At 41.6% G+C, this 20651-nt stretch overlaps 1 protein-coding gene across 1 annotated transcript in view; it reads left to right on the top strand.

The window, feature by feature from the left end:
• The window catches only part of smtnl (smoothelin, like), a 36684-nt gene that overhangs the window by 2545 nt on the left and 13488 nt on the right, over window positions 1-20651 (top strand). Inside the window, exon 3 of the mRNA XM_084350995.1 lies at window positions 154-1094. Coding sequence (XP_084207121.1) covers window positions 417-1094 — 678 coding nt within the window. The 5' untranslated portion in view covers window positions 154-416. The remainder of the gene's footprint in view (window positions 1-153; window positions 1095-20651) is intronic.

Here is a 20651-nt window from a genome sequence, read left to right as displayed (position 1 = left end):
GGCCGATTCTGAATTATTTAGTACAAGCCTTAATTTCACAGTTTCTTGAATAATTTGAAATGTAGCTGTATGTTTGCACATGATGTTACATTCTTTCCCAGCTAAGCACAGTATCACAAGCTAAAGGTCAACTCTTGTCCCTTCCCCTTTCAGACAAAAGAAATTAGTACCTGAAGAAGTTCCTGAAAAGCAGAGCTTATTGAAGGAGAAGCAACCCAGGACACCCCAGGAAGAATCTGAAAGAGTGGGGATAAAACAGACCAGACCTTTGCCTCCTCCACAAACTTTCACCTCCTAACCCTTGTCCATCAGCCCCCCGTCCAGCCCAACCCTCAGCACTCTGACTTAAGCTATTCTCCAGCGGCCAGAGGATCTCGATCTCAGACTCACAACTGATTTCACAACTGTTTTCCACGATGGAAGCCCCTACCTTGGCTGAGATGGGAGACTTGTGTCACCCCCGGTCTCCCTCTCCAGAAGGGGAGACAGTGTGTGCAGCTCTAGCCCGTTATGAGAAGACTCTCAGGGATGCCATTAGGGAGATCCACATGGATGTCAGCACTTTTAAGCTGGGCATGGAAAGACGTCTGGAGGAGACAGCCAACCTGAGCGGGCCTCTTGGACGAGCTGTGGCTCAGCTCCAGCAGGAGAACCGACAGCTCAAGAGTCAGCTGGAGGTTCTCACCCGACAGGTAGAGCTCCTGAGTGGGATGACGTGTGACAGGAGCACCTTGCTCAACTACAGCCACAATCACAGTCAGAATCACAAGAATCACCTCAGTGACATTCAGAAGAACCATCAGGAGATTAAAGAGGTGGTCTACGGAAAGGGTCAGGCTCAGGCTCAGGCTAACACTCAGAGCCAGGCTCACCTCCATATCCAGTCCTGCAGCCTGGGGAGCCAGGCTCAGACCTACAGCAGTCAGTCCAGTCCTGCGTCCCCACCTGCCCCCTTCTCATCCTCCCCCACTTCCAGCAGTCCGCCTGTGGGTGCCAGAGTTTCCTCCATGGTGACTGGCCCAGTGTCAGGCAGCAGCCCCTCCACCGCCCGCTTCTCTAGCCGAGCCACATTTGCTGTGTCCAGCAAGACAAATGTGAGTACTGAATGTTTGTAGAGAAGAAAGTCTTTTCTATGAAGGTCATGTCTATAATGTATTATCAGCACTTTCATAGGAAATTATAATGCATTTAAAAGGTTCAATAAAACTAAATGTTTGTAATCAGGCATGGCAACATATACTAAGGTTTAAAAAGTATTATAGGTGGTGGACATAATATATCATAAGTTTAGGATCCATAATGCTTCATACCTCCATGCCAAAGTGGCAACAGTGTTTGAAGAAGACTCTGAGTCCTGGGTTACACAGCACAGTATAGCTACTATAACTAAAGACAGAGGCTTGATCCAACATATCATTATAGATTATAAATTATTCGTTTTTGAAATATAATGATAAGGGCTGTCAAAGTAAACTTGATTATAACGCATGAATGCATTTGACACACGGTTAATGCACGCACGTTATGACCCTCGGCCCACCCCGTAGTTTGGGAAATCAGGATGAGATGCCGCAGTAACTTTGTGGTTGACAAGCAGAGACAAACCTCCTTTTAATATCAAGTTGAGCTTCACAGCCCTGCCAGATGGTTCTCTCCACAAGAACAAAGTTATTTACATTTACTGTCGATGTGAACTGAGTTACCGTCCAGTCTCAAATACCACTTGCTGGCCGAGCACACAGCTGATGCAGAGAGCCCTCCTCCCCCCTCGCCAAAGGCAGACCACGCTGCAAACAGCAGGCAAATTTTCAACAGCGATAGCTAAATGGGTGGCTACAGCTTGCAGGCCGATTAACATTGTTCAGTTAACCTTTACAAAGTCTAAAGTGGGACACTACTTTGTGTTAGTTTTAATAAGAAACTACATTCAGGTCAGTGTGTCCATCTGTTGTTGCTTGTTGGACTTGAGTTTGCCATGTTATTCTTTCAGCATATTTTTTGAGCGTGCAGTACCTTTGAGGTTATTGTGGAGAATATTCTGGACAGTATTTGTCATTGTGTTGGATTGTTGCAATAATAATATTCATATATTTGCATAAAGTAAGCATATTTGTTCTCTCCCATGTTAATAAGAGTATTAAAAACTTCATTTAGAACAGATAAAAAATGTGCGACTAATTTGCGCTTAATCGCGATTTAACTATGAACAATCATCGGCTAAATATTTTAATCGATTGACAGCCCTAATAATAATGTCTTATAAGCATCGATAATACACAATAGCATGACTTTGTGAGCTAAAGTGGCAGCACTGTATTAGCAATTGAATAACATTTAAAAGGAGAACTTATGAAGAGTTTTGTTATTTAACCCGAACTGATGCATTGAGCAGCTTCTCACTTCTTAAACAACCATGTCGGAAGATATTTCCTGTGGTCGTGGACAAGATGTTACTAATTACTGGCCTGCATTGAGCAAAGAAAACAACTAAGGAGATTCCTGTCCAAAGCATTATTAAGCCCTGTTAGGATAGTGGTGAACCATCATCCTCGAGGAAGAAATGTGGTCGGAAATAGATCTAGAATGATCGAGATTGGAGATCACTTAAACGTTTGGTTAAATCAAAGCGTAAAAAATCAACAGTAGAACTCACAACTATGTTTAACAGTGAAAGTAAGTTATTTCCACACACACGATGCACAGAGAACTCAAGGGATTGGGACTAAACAGCAGTTTAGCCTTAAGAAAACCACTTATCAGAGAGGATAAACGCACAAAAAGGTTTCAATTTGCTAGGGAGCATAAAGATTGGCCCCTGGGGCAATGGAAAGAGGCCATGTGGTCTGATGAGTCCAGATTTACCCTGTTCCAGAGTGATGGGCCCATCAGGGTAAGAAGAGAGGCGGATGAAGTGAAGCACCCATCATGCCTAGTGCCTACGGTACAAGCCTGTGGGGGCAGTGTTATGATTTGGGGTTGCTTCAGTTGGTCAGGTCCAGGTTCAGCAATGTTATGTGCCCAAAAATGAGGTCAGCTGACTACCTGAATATACTGAATGACCAGGTTTTTCCATCAGTGGATTTTTATTTTCCCTGATGGCACGGGCATATTCCAAGATGACAATGCCACGATTCATCGTGCTCAAACTGTGAAAGAGTGGTTCAGGGAGCATGAGACATCATTTTCACACATGGATTGGCCACCACAGAGTCCAGACCTTAACCCCATAACCTTAACCTTAACCTCATCTTTGGGATGTGCTGGTGAAGACTTTATGCAGTGGCCATGCTCTTTCATCATCAATACAAGATCTTGGTGAAAAATCAATGCAGCGCTGGCCGGAAATAACTGTTGGGACATTGCATAAGCTTATCAAAATGATGCCACGGCGAATATGTGCTGTATTCAAAGATGAGGGCTATCAAACTAAATATTAGTGTGAGGTGTTTTTTGGCTGGGCAGTGTATGTTGCGCTGGTCAAACCAAGAGGGCACTGAAAGTCTGTATTGATATTGGCAGGAGTAGAACAAGTTAGCTATTAGCAGCCAGTGGGTAGCAGAGTCCTGCATGTGTGTGGCTGTGGCATTATAGCAGTGCATAGAGAAACTGTCTTGTGTGTTTTTCTGCTTGGCTCTTCTAATCGGGCCTTATAGAGGTCAACGATCAAACTTCTTACAATGTATATTGGCCATAAAGGATCGGTGTCTGATCAGTCAGAGCACCCCTTAGTAAATACCCCACATTTTAATCATTTATGTCTCAAAAAGAGGTTAAATGAGACTACAGAGGTTATCAGGGACGTTTAACATCATTATGCCGAAAATGGAGACTTATTCTAAGTTAACGCGATAACTCACCCACTCACTCTACTCACAAGTATGTCTTTACGGGTGGACTTTAGTGGACTTACTTTCCAACTTGTAAATTGATAAATTTTTAGTATGCACTATGGTAAATGTCTATAATATATTATAGATATTATATATTATATATTATACAGTACGATGCTCAGTGGTGGTGACACTGAAGTCATGCGACTGCAACAGAGTTCGTTTATAGCTTTATATAGTTTTATTAGCTTTTTACTTCTGTTCTTCAAAAATCATCTGTGAAGATTATCTTTGCCACAAAGCTTATTTTCTGTGATAATCCAAAATCCAACTCATAATTCCAAAGTCTTTTTGTCAAGGGAGCCAGGGTGATGCTAACTTAGCTTCCTTTTGTTAGCCTACAAAAATACGTCATCTCTGCAGCACTCTATTTCGTACTGTTTCAATCATTGAACCCCTACTTTTGTTTAAGCTGTTTACCTTCAGCTATCTATTTCAACTATTCATCCATAACATTTAGCTAACCTTTTCACATATAGTACCCTCATGCACACAAGTACCCCCTGGTTGGAAATCACTGATTTAAAAGTCGATAACTGCCTAGATCTAAAGTCTGAAGGAAGTTCAGGACAATTGGTAGTTTGTTGCACACAGTGCTTGACATATTTTTACTGACCCACCACTTCACACTCCACTGCCAGATACTAAACTTTGTAACATGGATGCAAGTTTAATTTGCAGTAGGAGAACAGTTCAGTAACTGCATTGTATACATATCTAGATGAGGAAAGTGCTGCTGTAGTAAAGAGGCAGAATGTGTGTTTGACAAAAGCCGTGTTGTGGCTGTGTGGATGTGTCATACGAGCATGGCACGGCGTCGCAGACATTATACATCGGTGGGATACAAGCGATAAAACCGTATAAAGTTCAATGCATGGAAACTCATTATTGAAATGTATTCAATTTTAAAATAAAGTATCATTGCATTATATAGGTTGATTTTTTGCAATTATAACTTCATTATGTGGACATTTCAAATGGGAAAAGCTTTTGTGTTAGTGCCTTGTAGTTTAACTCACTACCATTTTTATTTAAAAGGCTATTTAAGCTCATTTAAATTAGTTATTGAATCAATCTTTTACCTTTTTGATATATTCAAATATGTGCTTTGGGTAAGGGATCTATGAAGTAGGTCTATCAATAATTTTTCTCATGCTACTCTAGCCAGATAAAGTATCAGACCACGTGTTATAATGTACCAGAATACATGATATGACAAATGCACTTGACAAATACACAAAAATTCTACGGAAGAACAACTAAGCTTCTGATAAAATTGTCCTACCCACATTTTGAGTGCTTCCTACGCCATGCATATGACGCACTGGCTGTGTCACTGCCATTGCACAATAGTCCTCAACCACGATGCTTAAGGACTTATGAAGTAAAGTAACATGAGTTGAGCAGGCTCCTGGGAGCTGCGGTTAATGTGGTTTTAAGACCTGAGTCAAATATGTCAAATCAGCACTGTGAAATGTAGATGAGTAATAATCCCTTTGTCCTGTACAAACCTCCCCGGTCCAGTTTTGGGTAATTTTATGTTTTCACTTCACCTGAATGATTACGTGGTTTTGAAAAAGAGACGTCCAACCACTGGTCTTGTGAAACTCCTTCTGAACTCCACTGAATACATTAAAAACTGATGAGTCAGGCCAAAATCAAGCCTGTTTTCTCAGCGTATCAAAACTGGTTTTATGATGTCTTGTGTCTGTATCTCATTTACATCATAGTTAATCACTTCATTGATGGTGGCCAGGCGTCAGTGTTTTAGTGCTCAGTGTTTTCTGAGTTATTATCAGTTGTATATTTTTAGTGTCTCCTTGGGATGCTGCACATGGAAGTGTGTCCTCCAGACTTGGCTTAACTCATCTCGGAGTCCCTCACAGTAATTATTCCTGTTTGATCCCAGATTGTTGCATAGTTGAATTTGTTTCCTCCTTGGCCTCTTCTTGCCTTTGTGTTAAGTGTAGCAAAATAGTGAGGACCCAATCGCAAGACACTCAGGAGGCACGCAGGGTAAATAACAAAAAGCTGTAAACCAAGATCTGAAAAAATACAAAATACAAAAATACAAAGCCAGAACACAAAAGCTAAACAAACTTCAAACCAAGAAAAGCAAAGTACAAATCAAAAGGCAAAGTACAAAGCAGGAACAACACGAGGAATAAAAGCCAGAAACAAACCATGGGAGAAGGGACACAAAGGCACGGGAACAGTGGAACAGAACTAATAGGACACAGGTGAACACAGAAATAGGCTGCGAAAACACACAAAGGGAGGAAATGAAAAGCAAAACATAGCACATGAGGGCAGAACTTCAAAATAAAACAGGAAACAATGACAACTCAAACTATGACACTGATGAAACCAAAAACAGAAATCTCCTGGCTTCTGCCCATCCTGTGGTTGCTGCATCACTTTGCCAATAGATGATGAGAATGTATTTTGCCTGGCCTTCTCCTGGTCAGAGATTTATGTGGGTTTTTCAGAGCAATGGCAAGAATGAAGGCAAATCCAACCAATCTCTTTATTAATTGCAAGGTCTTTTAACGATTTTTTCCCCAGAAATTTCTTAGAGCATTCTTGCAACACAATCCATGCTTCCATTGGCTGGGATATGCTTCACTATTTGCACAAAAGTAAAAATACACGAGCTTCATTGGGAGACACTCTGGATATAACACCTTGTGGACACTGACTCCTTAAGTGACATATTGCAGAAACATGTGATAGTGGGGCGGAGTGACTGCGATCAGATGTCAAACTGTACTTTTTAACGTTACACAGTGGGTGAGGTGAATGGCAGGAGGAGGTCCACAGAGGATGTTAATCACTTCCAGGGCGCTCTGTCCTGCTCTGGAAAGTATGACATTTATAAGGCCAGTATTGAGACTCTCTTTTTTATTTGGAGCAGAGGTGGTCCTCAGTGAGGCTCACTATTTTGTCTTGCCTGTAAAGTCTGATTTCCAAAAATTGGTCGCACTAACAGAGAGGGCTGATTCCTCAAACTCAGAAGATCTACGCTGTATTGCACAGTCACTTCTATTGGTCGTCCTAATTGTCCTCCCATTATCTGAGCTTAATGTTATGAACTCTTTTAATGGGGGAGGGGCCAGACCATTGACAAGTTTGTACACTAAACAAACATAAGCAAGACACACAACAGTTCCAAAGGTTAGAAAGTTATAACCTCTGAATGATGTTACAGTGGCTGTGACTTGAAGGCTTTTTGTCCGGTGCCTTGAGCGTTTGCTTGTCAAGTGTTTGGTTCAGGTTTTCAGTCTTACATACCAGCATCTAGCTCAATATCAAACTGCATGCAAAGTATGTGCACACACTGAAATGCAGATACAGATATGACATCTGTGCACACATGCACAAATTATGCAAATTGCTGTTCCTCCTGTTTCTGTAGTTACCAAAACTATTTTGTGGAAGAATGTTATCTTCTGTGAAATCATGTGGTCACAGTGAAACAACACAAGGGCACCTTTGTTTCTGTGTTTCTGCCACGGGAGATCCCCCGCACACAGCTCACATCAAACATACAGAAAATACTAATGTACTCTATCCATGCACAAAGGTTCACTGTGTTTATGCTGCTCCTCTTCTCACGTCTTGGTAATCAACGCCGTGCCATTTTTTCATCCACGTAGTCAGATCCTGACACACTGCTGTTTGAATCATAATTGCAGCTTGCTCTTGCTCCTGCCACACCCTCACCTGTCCGTCAGGATAGGAAGATACAGTACATTAAGTTCAGCTGGCTGTTCAAACAGGCCTGATTGACATGATACAGCACGAGTCACACACACACACACACACACACACAGACGCACGCACATCAATGCGCTGAGGGCATTCTTAGTGCCTTGTATCCCGGCTGAAAGCAGACTGTGCCAGAGAGATGTGTACATGCGTGTCTTGTCTTCCAGCCTGCTCTCCAGCTGTTGTTGAGCACCTTCACCGTGACCCGGCAAGCCGTCACTCCACGACACGCACACCTGCACGTCCACACACACACACACACATCTGCAAAAGACACCTGCAGCACGTCAGCATGATCTTGTTCATATTAAAAACACACCTGCAGCACACACGTATAAATTATGAATACTTTCTTTTTTTCTGATCTGTTTGTCTTCTTTCACTGTTCTTTTCTCTTCAAATGAAAGACTTGATGCTCTTTCATCAGCTGAATTGAAATATAAAAACAAGTTTACTGTATACTCCAGGTATGTTTCTTTCACTCTGCTTTTAATGACAAAACCTTGTCAAAATGAAGGGAAATGTTTCCAATATGTGAGAAGTTTTGTCAGAATTTGCCACCTCTATTCCACTTCACTGATTCAGTACATAGGAATTTGCATACAAATACTTGATCGGAGACCAAGCTGTGTGTGTGTTGGTGTGTGTGCATCTCCATCTGGAAGTCTGTACAGAGGCAGCTGCGTGGCTCTTTTCTATCCTCTCATGGTTCTCGGCAACAGGAGTTAGTCAAGATTAGGATTAGGACAAAGACCTGAGCCTCCTCAATAATGTCACCTCCTCCTCCTCTGTTTTCTCCCCTTCACTCCCCTACACACACAGAGATACACACACAGATAGACACACATATCAGCAGAAAACACTGCTGCTGCCAATTACAGTGCCAAAGCAGCCGTGTTAATGGGCCATTGCGCGGCTTCTTTTGCTTCATTGGGAATACATTGAGTGTGGAAAGATTACAGAATCGTCCGTTCCTCCTCTCTGACTTTCACTCATTCCTCTTCTCTTCTCCATCTCTCACCTGCACCCTGAGCTCACCTCATCAGACTGTTGCTGCTATTTGCCACTGAGCTTGAACATTCCTTCTTGGCTTTGGAATGGTTTGACAAAAAAGATACTGTAATCGTAACTTGAGGTGCATTTACTAGATTTTCCATGATTTTCAACCACTGTCTCTCATTGTCTTCTTCAGTGGATCTGTTGTGAAGGAGATGGCTTATAATGTCAATTTGAAAATGACAATTCAGAGATTATCTATGCAGCACTATGCTGTTTTTAAACGTAAAATTACAACCGAAGAAAAACATTAAATGGCTCCATACAACTTGTCTGGCATAATCCAAGTCACAGATCACAAACTGATTTGTAAAGACATTATTTTTGTTTGTTGTTTTTGGGTGAACTGTTCCTTTTAATGTATGGCACTTTGGTTAGATAACAGGTGGTTGTCCTGTATATGGAGGGGCAGACTAGCCCTGCCAAAATAGCCCTGATGATGTCATAGTGATGTCATCAGGGTTTTTTCATCGAGGATGGGGAGAATACAAATTACAAACAGAGACAGAGAGCCTGCATGACAACTGAGGCGTGGAGTCTCAAAGATGTAGACAGTTACTTGTTTGGGAAGGTCTGATAAAAGATGCGTCAGAGTTGCATGATGGGAAAAGTAGAATTGAGTGTATTTGGAGTTTGACCCATACCAGGGACTAGTGGGGCTTTTCCATTGGCACATTTGGCCGCACTGAGTCAAACCGTGCCACGCTGATTTGCGTTTCCATTACTAGCTTTACCACACTGAGTAGAGCTGAGCCTCACGTGTGATGGACCTCTCCAGATTAGGGCCAAAGTGCGCCCGCCCTGCCTCTGAGCAGGCTGCGGTGACATCTCGCGGCCAACCCAAGACGAGCAACCCGTTCCCGCTCAAACACGCGTGTGTTGTGAGATGTCTCAGCAGGAAGTCATTGATTGTTCAGCTCCCAGTTATTTTGTAGTTTCTAACTAAATCTCTGTGGTTTGGCATTCAGTTTCTTTCCTGCGTCCCTTTTTGTACGTCTGCTGTATTTTTCTGTTTCACTGGGTTCTCTTTCAGCTGTGTCAGGACTTGAGATCAGTTACTAATGGTGTAAACCCAGCATTTCCTGGTTTTGCAGCTTCATAATAAAAGCTTTTATATGACAATTTAACTGGGGACTTTTATTGTGAAAAAATTATAGGAAATGAAACATGTTTATTACCCAAATAGCAAGGCACCTAGACTTCAAGCAGGCAGGCCTGTTGTGATGGAAATGCAAATCCCTGCCGCGCTGAGCTTACGAGACTAGTCAAACCAAGTTGAATTAAGCCAGTACATGTGTATGGAAAAGCCCCATGATATCTGAGTAATGATGCAGTATCTGGGTCTCTGCTGCTTCAATTTTTACCATACTCTTTAAAGTCTGTCTCTGGTGAGTCCCTTAAAGGATAACTACCGTTTTTTACAACCTGGACCTTATTTCTAGCAAAATATATGATCATTTACTCACCCAGATAACTTTGGTGTCATTTGAAGTTGTTCGGACAAAATTAGATCCAGTGGAGTGCTGATATATCCATATAATGCGAGTGACGGGGCACCGAAGCGCAGCCTCTATGAGCATTATCTGCCACGAAACTAGTTCATTTCACCAATATTTTGTTACGATACGCTAGTGCTATTCCCCTCTGAGTCCGGGCTCGTCTATTGTCAACATCCGGGGTCTGTAGGTTGACCTACTACCTGTGACCTGGATGATGTCATCTCTGAGCTGCACGCGCACCCGCGATAGCCGGCTTGTTTACCTGTAGCTGCTACTGCTAGTTTGACCCCGGATGTTGATAACAGACGAGCCCGGACTCAGAGGGGAATAGCACGAGCGTATCATGACAAAATATTGGTGAAATTAACTAGTTTCGTGGCAGATAATGCGTTATATAGAGGCTGTGTGTCGCTGCCCCGTCACTCACATTATATGGATATATCGACGCTACACTGGATCTAATTTCGTCCGAACGACTTCAAATGACACCAAAGTTATCTGGGTGAGTAAATGATCATATATTTTGCTAGAAATAAGGTCCAGGTTGTAAAAAACGGTAGTTATCCTTTAATCTCACAAGAGACAAATGTAATACTAAATTGCTGGAGCCCTTTAAGTTTTTTATTTTTTTATTTATTATTTTTATTTATTTTTTGTCCGTGGAAGATTTTAGACAGGGAATCACAGGACACTAAATATTACAGAATATTAGAAATCATTCATATTAACATAAAACAACACATTTTAATTTCTCCTAAATGCACATTGCAGTAATATTTCTCCATCTTTACCATGTCCTTTCTGTCTGTGGTTTTCCAAACCACACCTGTACCCCTCCAGACTCCAGTACTGCAGAGCATTAGACACACTACATTCCTCCAGCGCTGTGTGTTGGGGATGGGTGTTCATTAGCAGTCGGGTTCGAGGGTTATCTACTGTTGCACAGACACTGGGTGCACTTGATTTATGGCTCAGTACAGCACTTGCATCACATGCTGTGTAAAAGGTGATTTCTTGAGATTGAAAAGTTGAATTTGGGCCATGTGTTTCATGTGTGGCTTAAAGGACAGGCTGAATAGATGTCACATGAAGGTTTTCAGTGTGAGGTTTTCCAGCTGTCAACAGTGCAATACAAACTGGGCAGAAGATTTGGCTGAATCGGATCAATAGATCTTTGCAGGAAGCGACAGGATATGATCTTAATTTTGAGAAACATCTGTACTCACAACACCACTGTCCCTTGTCTCATTTTCAGTATGAAACATTGAGGCAGCTATTTGATGGTCTGATTTGATCCTTCAGAGGGAGAGCAAGTGATGTGAATGGTGATATGTGTGTGTGAGGTGGTACAGATCTCATCAGGTTGCACTACTCCTCCATTCCTCCTTGTGCACCCATTAGCTCCATCTCACACTAACATTTCTTATCTGCACATTCACCCTTACGAGCAGCAGACCTCTGCAGTGTTTTAGTTTAGTCACAGTCTGAGAATAGCCTGGTGGATAGATTGTACTAAAATGTAGTGATCCCAGTACAAAGTGAATCACACTGTGAACTGGCTGCTGGTGCACACGTTTACATGCACAGACCGTCCTTTAGCATTATTTATGGGAAAAGTGAAAGGCAGTTGTGTGGTTGCAGACACTTGTTTTGTACATGTGGACACACACACACACAGACATGTTTGGCTGTGGTACAGCAGCTACCTGGTGTTGTTTTGATCCATCTGCTGTTCTCCTGTCTGAGTAGAAATAAAGCAGCTTTTCTCAACTTTTTTAATGTATTATATCACGGTGTCGTATGCTAAATGTATTTGCTGTCAGTGACTGATTTTTGAGAATTTGGATAAAACAGTTTTAAATAGTTCAGTCAGTAGTCCCGCCTTTAATTCCGTGACTTTGTGACATCACACTACGTCACCATGTCAAACATTTGCATAATATATGCCTGTATTCACTGAAAGGGCTGAAACACATCGGTTCAAGCTGGATGCAGTGCTGCTATTCTAGTAGTAACCTAAAATAAAATTATGATCCTGAAAATGAGCATAATATGTCTCCTTTCACCTTTCGCTTGCAAAGATAAAGGAAAAAAAAACCCACAAATTAATATATGAGAGTGTTGATTCTGTGTGTGAGCTCAGCTGAATGGAGGGTGACACTACAGAGTAGAGAGCTCACTGTGGTGTTTATCTCAGTGACTAAGACATTTACGCGCTGACTGAAGAGACTCCCCACACTGTGCCAGCTTGGACTGTCTCTGATACAACTTCTGATCACTGTGTCCAAACATTCTAGTAGCACCCATCCGTCCATCTATCCATCCGTCAGTGTGCTCCTCCCTTCCTCTGTGGCCCCTTACTCATTCTCTCACCCTTCCCCCAATCTCCCCCTCTGAGCTCGGCAGCTTTTTAAGGCTGGATTCCTGGCACCAATCCCCCATTTGTGGCTATTAATAATACAGCCATGAGGGAGACAGAAAACAGACTTTCAAACACACAATCTCACAAGCTTAAGCAATGTTTACAAAAAATTTAGACATTGGACTTAAATGTGTTAACCTGTCATAGATAGAGCTTTCATTTCACTAAATGTCATTATGAAATCATCTCTACACTGATGTTGGTCTGTCCGTCTCTCTGTTGTTATTTTGCGTGAGTGTTTTGGCGATGCAAACTACTTATCAAGGCCATTTTAAATGTTGGTTTGGCAATATTTACTCTGATAAAGACATGCTTTTAGTAAGAAGTTAAATAGATTTAGACTGATACAGAGAGAGAGAGAGAGAGAGAGAGCAAGTGTGTGTGTGCGTACACATGCCGGGGGTTTAACAGAGGTATGCGGCCACTCCCTGGCTACCCCTGGCTACCCCTGGCTCTCTTAATGACTTCCAGACAATAGCCCGTGTTTCCGTCATCATCTCTTTGGAAACAGGTTAATAACTGACTGGCTGGTGGGACAGCTCACCCTCGTTGCCCTCTGGAACCAGCAAGCCTTACTGGAACTCAATATCAGAAGTAGATTTCAAGGTTGCCCCTTTGGCTATGTCAGCTCCATCCACTGTGGGAATACTTCACAATTTCATTTAGCTGCACTCAGATGCAGTGTCCTGGAGGAATGCCCAGAAGGCACTTTAAGGGAAATCAGTTTGAGAAGTGTGGGGCATTGGTGAGAGAGCAGAGTTTTAAGGTTTTATCAGACATGAAGTCTCAGGACCACAGGAGGGCGACCCACATGTAACTGCTCCTGTGGGCTCAGGCGAAGTAGGAACATGACCCAGACTTAATCAATCTGTCTGTCAACACTAGGAGGATGAAATTCAAAATATAAACTCTGCAGAAGTCAGAGAGTGGAGTGTTGGAGGGGGACAAGGCAGCCTATTGCATAGAGAGCGTATTTGTTTTCACAACAAGATGAAACTATTAGGAGCCCTGCGGGGAAATGGGGTCACTGCAGCGGATACAGTAACAGTAAAAATGCCATATAACAAGGCACAGCAAATGGTCAGTGTTCAGATAAAACACAGTTTGCTAGTTCAACACTAGAACATGATATGTGGGAAGGTTCAGTGAAGATGTGAAAACAAATGAAGTAATGTCAATGAATTAAAATTATGTAATGTAAAATAAGTGATTCCATAATTATTCACTCCATTCAAGTCAGTGTTCAGTAGATGCACCTTTAGCTGCTTCATTTCACCCTCTACTCTTACAAGCCTTCCAGGGCCTGCTGCCGAGAAGCATCCCACAGCATAATGCTGCCACCACCATGCTTCATGGTGGGGATGGTGTGTTTGTGGTGATGTGTAGTGTTTGGTGTCTAGTGTGATGGTTCAAAAGCTCCACCTTCTTCCACTTAATGAGCTTTCTTCAACAGGAGCTTTCTCTTTGCCACTCACGCATAAAGCTTTGACTGGTGAAGAACCCAGGCAACAGTTGTTGTATGCAGAGTGCCTTCCATCTCAGCTGCTGAAGCTTTTAACTCCTTCAGAGTAGTCATAGGTGTCTTGGTGACCTCCCTCACTAGTCTCCTTCTAGCACGGTCACTCAGTTTGTGAGGACGGCCTGCTCAAGGCAGATTTGTGCCATTTTCCTTCCATTTCTTAATGCTGGAGTTAACTGAACTCCGGGGGATGTTCAGTGACCTTTTCAATAACCTTTTCACAGAGTTGCCTGGAGTTTTATTTTGTCTTCATGGTATATTTGTAGCCAGGAATACTAGTACATATACGTGTGAAAATTATGTAAACTGTTAGATTTATCAAATACATGTAACCTAAATAGCATTTTGAGTAGTGATTAGCAGCTAAGCTACTTTTGGACTGTGTAAAAAAAGCCTGTATCCTCTCCTCAGGGTGATGAGATCTTCACACTAGGCTGTCTCTGCATCGCTTACGTGTGTTTATGTTTTGCTGCAGGCCAGGCCAGGTTCAGGGCCAAGTAGAAACATGATACAGGCCATGACGTGGGCAGATAGAGATGGTTATCATCATGATGTCTGCTGACTTTTAAGTGACTGAGTCACCAGTCATTGACTGTTGACTCAGTCACCAGTCATCAAACCAGATTCAGAATGCAAAAGCCATCATAATCCAAGTGGCTTTTGCATTTGGTTCGACACTTCTGGGCCACATACCTACTTTATAGACTATTTTAGACTTTTATTTAATGAGATTGTGATATCTTTACATTTGTACATTTAAAGTAACTTTTATAAACATTATGTATTTTCATTTCAATAAGTTGGGGAGAAACAAGACTAAAAGTCTCAGGCCATGCTCGCAGCTCTGAGACTGTACTTAAGCACAGTGTTGCTTTGAATTAACAGCAAACATCAGCATGCTTACACTGATAATGCTAACATGCCAATATTTAGCGGTAAACACCTACATTTCCACCATCTTAGTTTAGTCAGTTAGCATGCTAACAGTTGCTAATCAGCTCCAAACACAGTACAGCTGAGGCTTATGGGAATGTCATTAGTTCTGCAGATATCGGGCACTATATGAAAAATTTAGGGGAATTTCAAAATTAATCTTTAGTGATATACAAATGTCTGGACCAAATTCCATGTCAATCCATTGAATACTTGTTGAGACATTTCACTGTAAATTAAAAATGTTGACCTCATGAAGGTTCTGGAGGGAATGCTGATCATCGGAGTCATTATTACAGTAGACATCATATGGGGATCATGAATGTACAAAGTTCTGTGGCAGTCCATCTGATAAATGCTGAGATATTTTACTCTGGACCGAAGTGGTGGACTAACACATAGCAGCTACTACTGGAGCACACACAAACAAAAACACACACATACTCATACACTCACACCACCTGTCCAGTGTAGGCAAACTCCCACTAGAAATGGGAGTGAAGGTAAAGCTGAGGTCAGCATATCAGACTCCCCCGCCTCATCCTACCCTCCTCTACCTCACTGACAGAGGAGGAGAGGAGAACAGGAAGGGAGGTGGACAGGGAACAGCTCTCTATTGTTGTCATATGTTGGAACTGGATGTTACAGAGGAGGGAGTGAATAACAATCTTTTCCCAAAAGACAAAGGACCTATTTCTCATAGATACTTGGCCTGGAGGAGATACTGGTCTTCCTCCATGATGTTTACAAATCTTTCACTGTGAGCTGGTCTTATATATTATTTGTGCTCAGATGCAGCATTTGCCTTTTTTGTAATAGTCATTTTTTAAACAAGGGTTTAAAAAATGAAACAATGACTGAGTCCTTGAGTCCTGCTGAATCTATTTATATCATCAGTACAAAATCATATTTAACAAACAGTGTTTTGAGTATGTATTTGACAGGTGACAATTCCTTACATATTGCACCTTTAGATATTAAAGTGATAAACCAGTGATAAGTGTGTTTTTTAGCCGTTAAAGATAGCCTCATGTATTTAGGACCCCAAACACAACATTAGGATTTCATATGTTGACCGCCCAAAACAGAAAATCAAAAGGGATGAAAATATTCAGTAGGTATTGTTTCTTTAAGTAAAAAAGAAAAAAGGAATGACCAGCTGACATCACCATCCATTGAACTGGTCGGTATCTCTCACCATGAACAGAGAGTGGAATGCCTTTTTATTATTAAAGCAAGAGATTGTAACAGACCTCAAAAGACCATAAAAGCATAAGATGCAGTTTGCAGAGAAGCATATGTCAAATCATGTCATGCCACCAGCCAAGACTGTAACTTACATTCAGTGGGGCTGTGTTTATGAAAAAAAAACTTGTACAGGGGCTCACCTGCAAATAGGTTTTATCCTCTTAGTTCAAAGGCTTGTCATATTTTCCACTCTTTACCTAATGTGGTGTTCCCTGCGATTTTTCTAGCAGTGAAATTGCAGGCTGCATGGATGTATTTGCAGAACAGGTGGTTTGAATTCGTCTCTTCCTCTGAGAGGATTCCTCTATAGACTCCTGGGAGGAAATTACAGAGCAGGAGTCCTCTGTCACTAACTGTTTCCTCTGATAGCTGAGGAAAAACTCTGATATCTTCACGGTAACACAGCTGTGTTAGACAGGGCATGCTACTGGCTTCATATGTTATATGCTGTGTAGTGATTCATAATGAGTACAGCAGCATAAACCTGTCCAGTCACCATAGTCATTGCTGTAAGCATACTGGTAAGTGTATCCTTGTGTGAAACACACACAGACACACACTGGCACTCACTGGCACTCACTGGAATCATATCAAATCATATTTGATCATATCAAATGTTCTATTCCTCCACCATCCAAAGGCCCCGTGAAGCTCAAAAACAGTATCAGAAGGACTTCAGTTACCCAATCGCAAGTCACACCAATCAAATCTTCGTTAAAAAAACAACAACAAAAAAAACCCACCAATGGACAGGTCCACTTTTCAGGATTTTCAGATTCATATTGATTCATATCAGGAGGTAGAGCAGGTCGTCTAGTAATTGGAAGGACGCTCAAAGTGTCCTTGAGCAGGATACTAAACTCCAAATTGCTCCTAAAGAGCAGTTGGCACCTTGCATGGCAGCCTCCACCATATATTACCTCAAAATGAAGGTAACTAGTCATATGTAACACTGCATATTAAGCTAGACCCAGCAGGGAATTAGCATAAAGACTGAGAGTAGAGGGAAGCTTACATTAGCTGGAAATAGTCCTAGAAGATATCTCACTATCAAACCACAACTTGTTCAGCTTCAACTTCATATTCAGTGACCGAAATGACAGTGGTATCAGTCTTCTGATTTAACCTTTGAGGAAGAAAGTCAGAAAGTGAAATTCCCAAAATCTGAAACTAGTCTTTTAACTCGTCCAGTTTTCCTATTTTCTGTCACCTCAATCAGATATCTGTGTATAAAAAAGACATCAAATGCAATGTTGGAGCACAGAGCCAACACAGCACTGTGCCACTGTTATGATGATGTCTTTCTGCTGGCACTGTATGTTTCCCAGCAGACTACAGTGTACCCTCTTCAAATATGTCCCATCCACACCTCACCCCCACCCCTACAAAGTCTTTATTAAAGTGTCAGTGATGAAGATGCCTCTGACAGCTAAACAATGTCTTCTGACTAAACACAGGACATGGCGCTCACCCAGCACCCTCACACCTCCTCCTGATTAAACAGACAGGTTTCCCAGGTTTTCCCCTTGTTCAAAAGTAACGGCCAATATTGTGGTATTTGCAAATGTTCTGGTGTACATTTTGTTAGCATTAGAAGTCCAAACTTCCACTGACCAACGTTAATAAGTTGTTGTAATTACCAGGACAACTTTTTTTTTTAGATGAATCGTACAACATAACGTAAAGCTCTTCATTTGGTGTGTTCCACTGTTAGCTTGAAGCTAACTCTATAACAAAACAATACTAGCACATCTACAACACCAATTGGCAGCATTTCTGTAAATTACAATGAGTTGTGATGCAGAGGTTCTGCCATCGCTTGTAGCTCCAGTCTACCTGTCACTTAAAAGCTGTTTACAACATGTTTTGATTTATGTTTTTCAGTTGCTGAATGGTATTTCAAATCAGTGGTCCTTTTGAGTTTTGTGTGTGCAATTAAGCTGAGCCTGCGAGTAAAGATGGCATCAACTTAGTGCTGTGAAACTCCTTCTTTTCCTTCCTCTTCATCTTTATCTTTCCTCCTCCTCGTCTGTCCCTGCTCTCAAACACACTGAGGGCTTTTCCTCATTTTCTGCTCTGTTTCGCTCATTTCATACCACATTTTATAGTTCCCCACTCATGATCAGTGTTGGGAGTTGACTTGTTAAGTAAGTAATCTGTTAGAGTGATTGGATCACTTTTTTGTTGTAACGAGTAACATAATGCATTAGTACTGTGGTTCAAAAACAACATCACGGTGAAATGCAAGTTGTGCCTGGAGGCTAAGTGCATGTCAGAGAGCCCTATGAGAGCCCCTGTTGTATTGTTTTCATTGAAACAGCTGTGCCTAATACTGTATGCCTCTGCCCTGTTCACTCTTATTAGGGCACAGAGTTACCGATTGTTGGCCTTAAAGAAGACTGCATAATGACGATAGAGTCAGTACATTCAAAGGTTCATGTACAGTTGTCTACACGCTGTCTGGACAATACTGTATAATCAACATGTGCAACAAGTCACTAAGGGGTTTTACTGTACTGTAATTTCTGGTAACTCTAAAGTACGCGTTACTTTTCTCAGCAAGAAATGCAGTAATGTAACAAGTTACTTTTTAATGGCAGTAATCTTGTAACGTAATGAGTTACTTTTTAAGTAACGTTACCCAACACCGCTCATGATGCAGTGACACACTGTCAGGGAGTAAGGCATTTGTTCCCTGAAGAAAGAAAAGGGAGCTTTTGTCTCCTTACAGTTCTGCCACTCCATTATGAGACTGTTATGACAGAGATGGTGCATCTACATGGTTTTTCCTCTTCCATGTGGAGCTAAAAGAGGATGACAGCTGCTAACAGCAGCCCAGACTAAACAACTGGTCAATCCCCTTTAAGCTTAAACTTTGTCTGATTTACTTTATGGAAGTCAGGGACAAATGAGGATGAAGAGAAATGTAAATACACCTCCTGTGTGTCTATCAAGGGATCCATACACAGCTCAGCATAGTCTATTTTAGTGTCATCTTGACATGATGCTAATTTTAGCTTTATCAGTAGGCAGCAAATACTCACGTGTCTGCCATTAAAGAGAAACATGACTCGTACTGACTGATATGGGTTTGAGAAGCTGCCACCAGCTGATAGGCTGAGGTGATGATCTTTAAATTTGATTGCTAATTTCCAAGGATACAGGGATTCATCAACACTTTGACTCTCGGCACCAGAGTAGTTTTGGGACTGTCATGGGACAAAAATACTACTGATGACATTCTTAAGGTAGAATATTTAGCTCACATTTTATTGACAGTTAAATGCTGGAAGTGAACAAATCCATTATTAATCCATACAAGCTCACAAGGTAAAACCTACAGCCAAGATAAGACAATGACAATATTCTAATGTTTAACAAGCAATGCACTTAATCTTAATCTAGTGTGTTAGCAAGGGGAGAGTGCACAACACACATAAAGATATTAATGTTTCCCAAAACTGAGGCAGATAGCAGTTACTATAGACACTGAGTCCCTTTGGAGCAGCTGTGTATATACAAAAGGTTTCATTGCTGTTGCAGACTTATATATCCACACCTCCTCAATGTATAAATATTTGCTTTGGAGCAGCTGCTGGCAGCAATATTGACCTCTCGCAGAACATTGCACTCGATAGCATCCTGCCTATAACACCAAAGATTTCAAATGGTCCTGTGTTCATTGAGTAAGAAAAAGAGGTGAATGAAGTTGTTTTGTTTCTTTATCACACATTTAGCACATAAACAAGCCGCAAGAAAGAGGTTACAATGATAAAGCAGGGATGAAAATGCAATATTTGAACTTTGGTTTAGACCAGGAAGCAGCTCATGGTTCTACTGAAGCTCAACATAGCTGTAACAGTACAATGTTTTTAACAAAAAATCTTACATTTTGCACCTTTAAAGCAGAGTGAAACATATTTTTAGTCAGGGTTGTTTCTGAACGACTGGTGACATCATCTTGCTGACATCTATATTTAAAATAAAAAGCTGATGATCCTCAACAAATCAGCACCTCATGTTCAGATAAGTCTATCAGATATCAGTTGATGTTTGTGTGTGTGTGTGTACTCGTGAAGTTCTAGTGCCAAAGTGTTTGTGTATGCATGTGTGTATGCATCAGTACTGTGCCTTGTTAGGTGTAAGTACCAGTGTGTTCTGCCAGCAAAACAGACGTCAAGATACCAGAGAGTTTATAGGAACCTCAGCAGCTGGTTTCCCCCTCTGACCCGCTGTGGACGTCTGATGATCTGAGTAATTAAGCCGGCAAAGCCCCCTTCCCAAAGCCAGACATTCTGCGTTTGTCCCACCTCCTG

Source organism: Pagrus pagrus, assembly GCF_965226575.1.
Source record: "Pagrus pagrus genome assembly, chromosome: 4".
Taxonomy (NCBI): domain Eukaryota; kingdom Metazoa; phylum Chordata; class Actinopteri; order Spariformes; family Sparidae; genus Pagrus; species Pagrus pagrus.
This window is presented reverse-complemented; position numbering and strand designations above follow the sequence as displayed.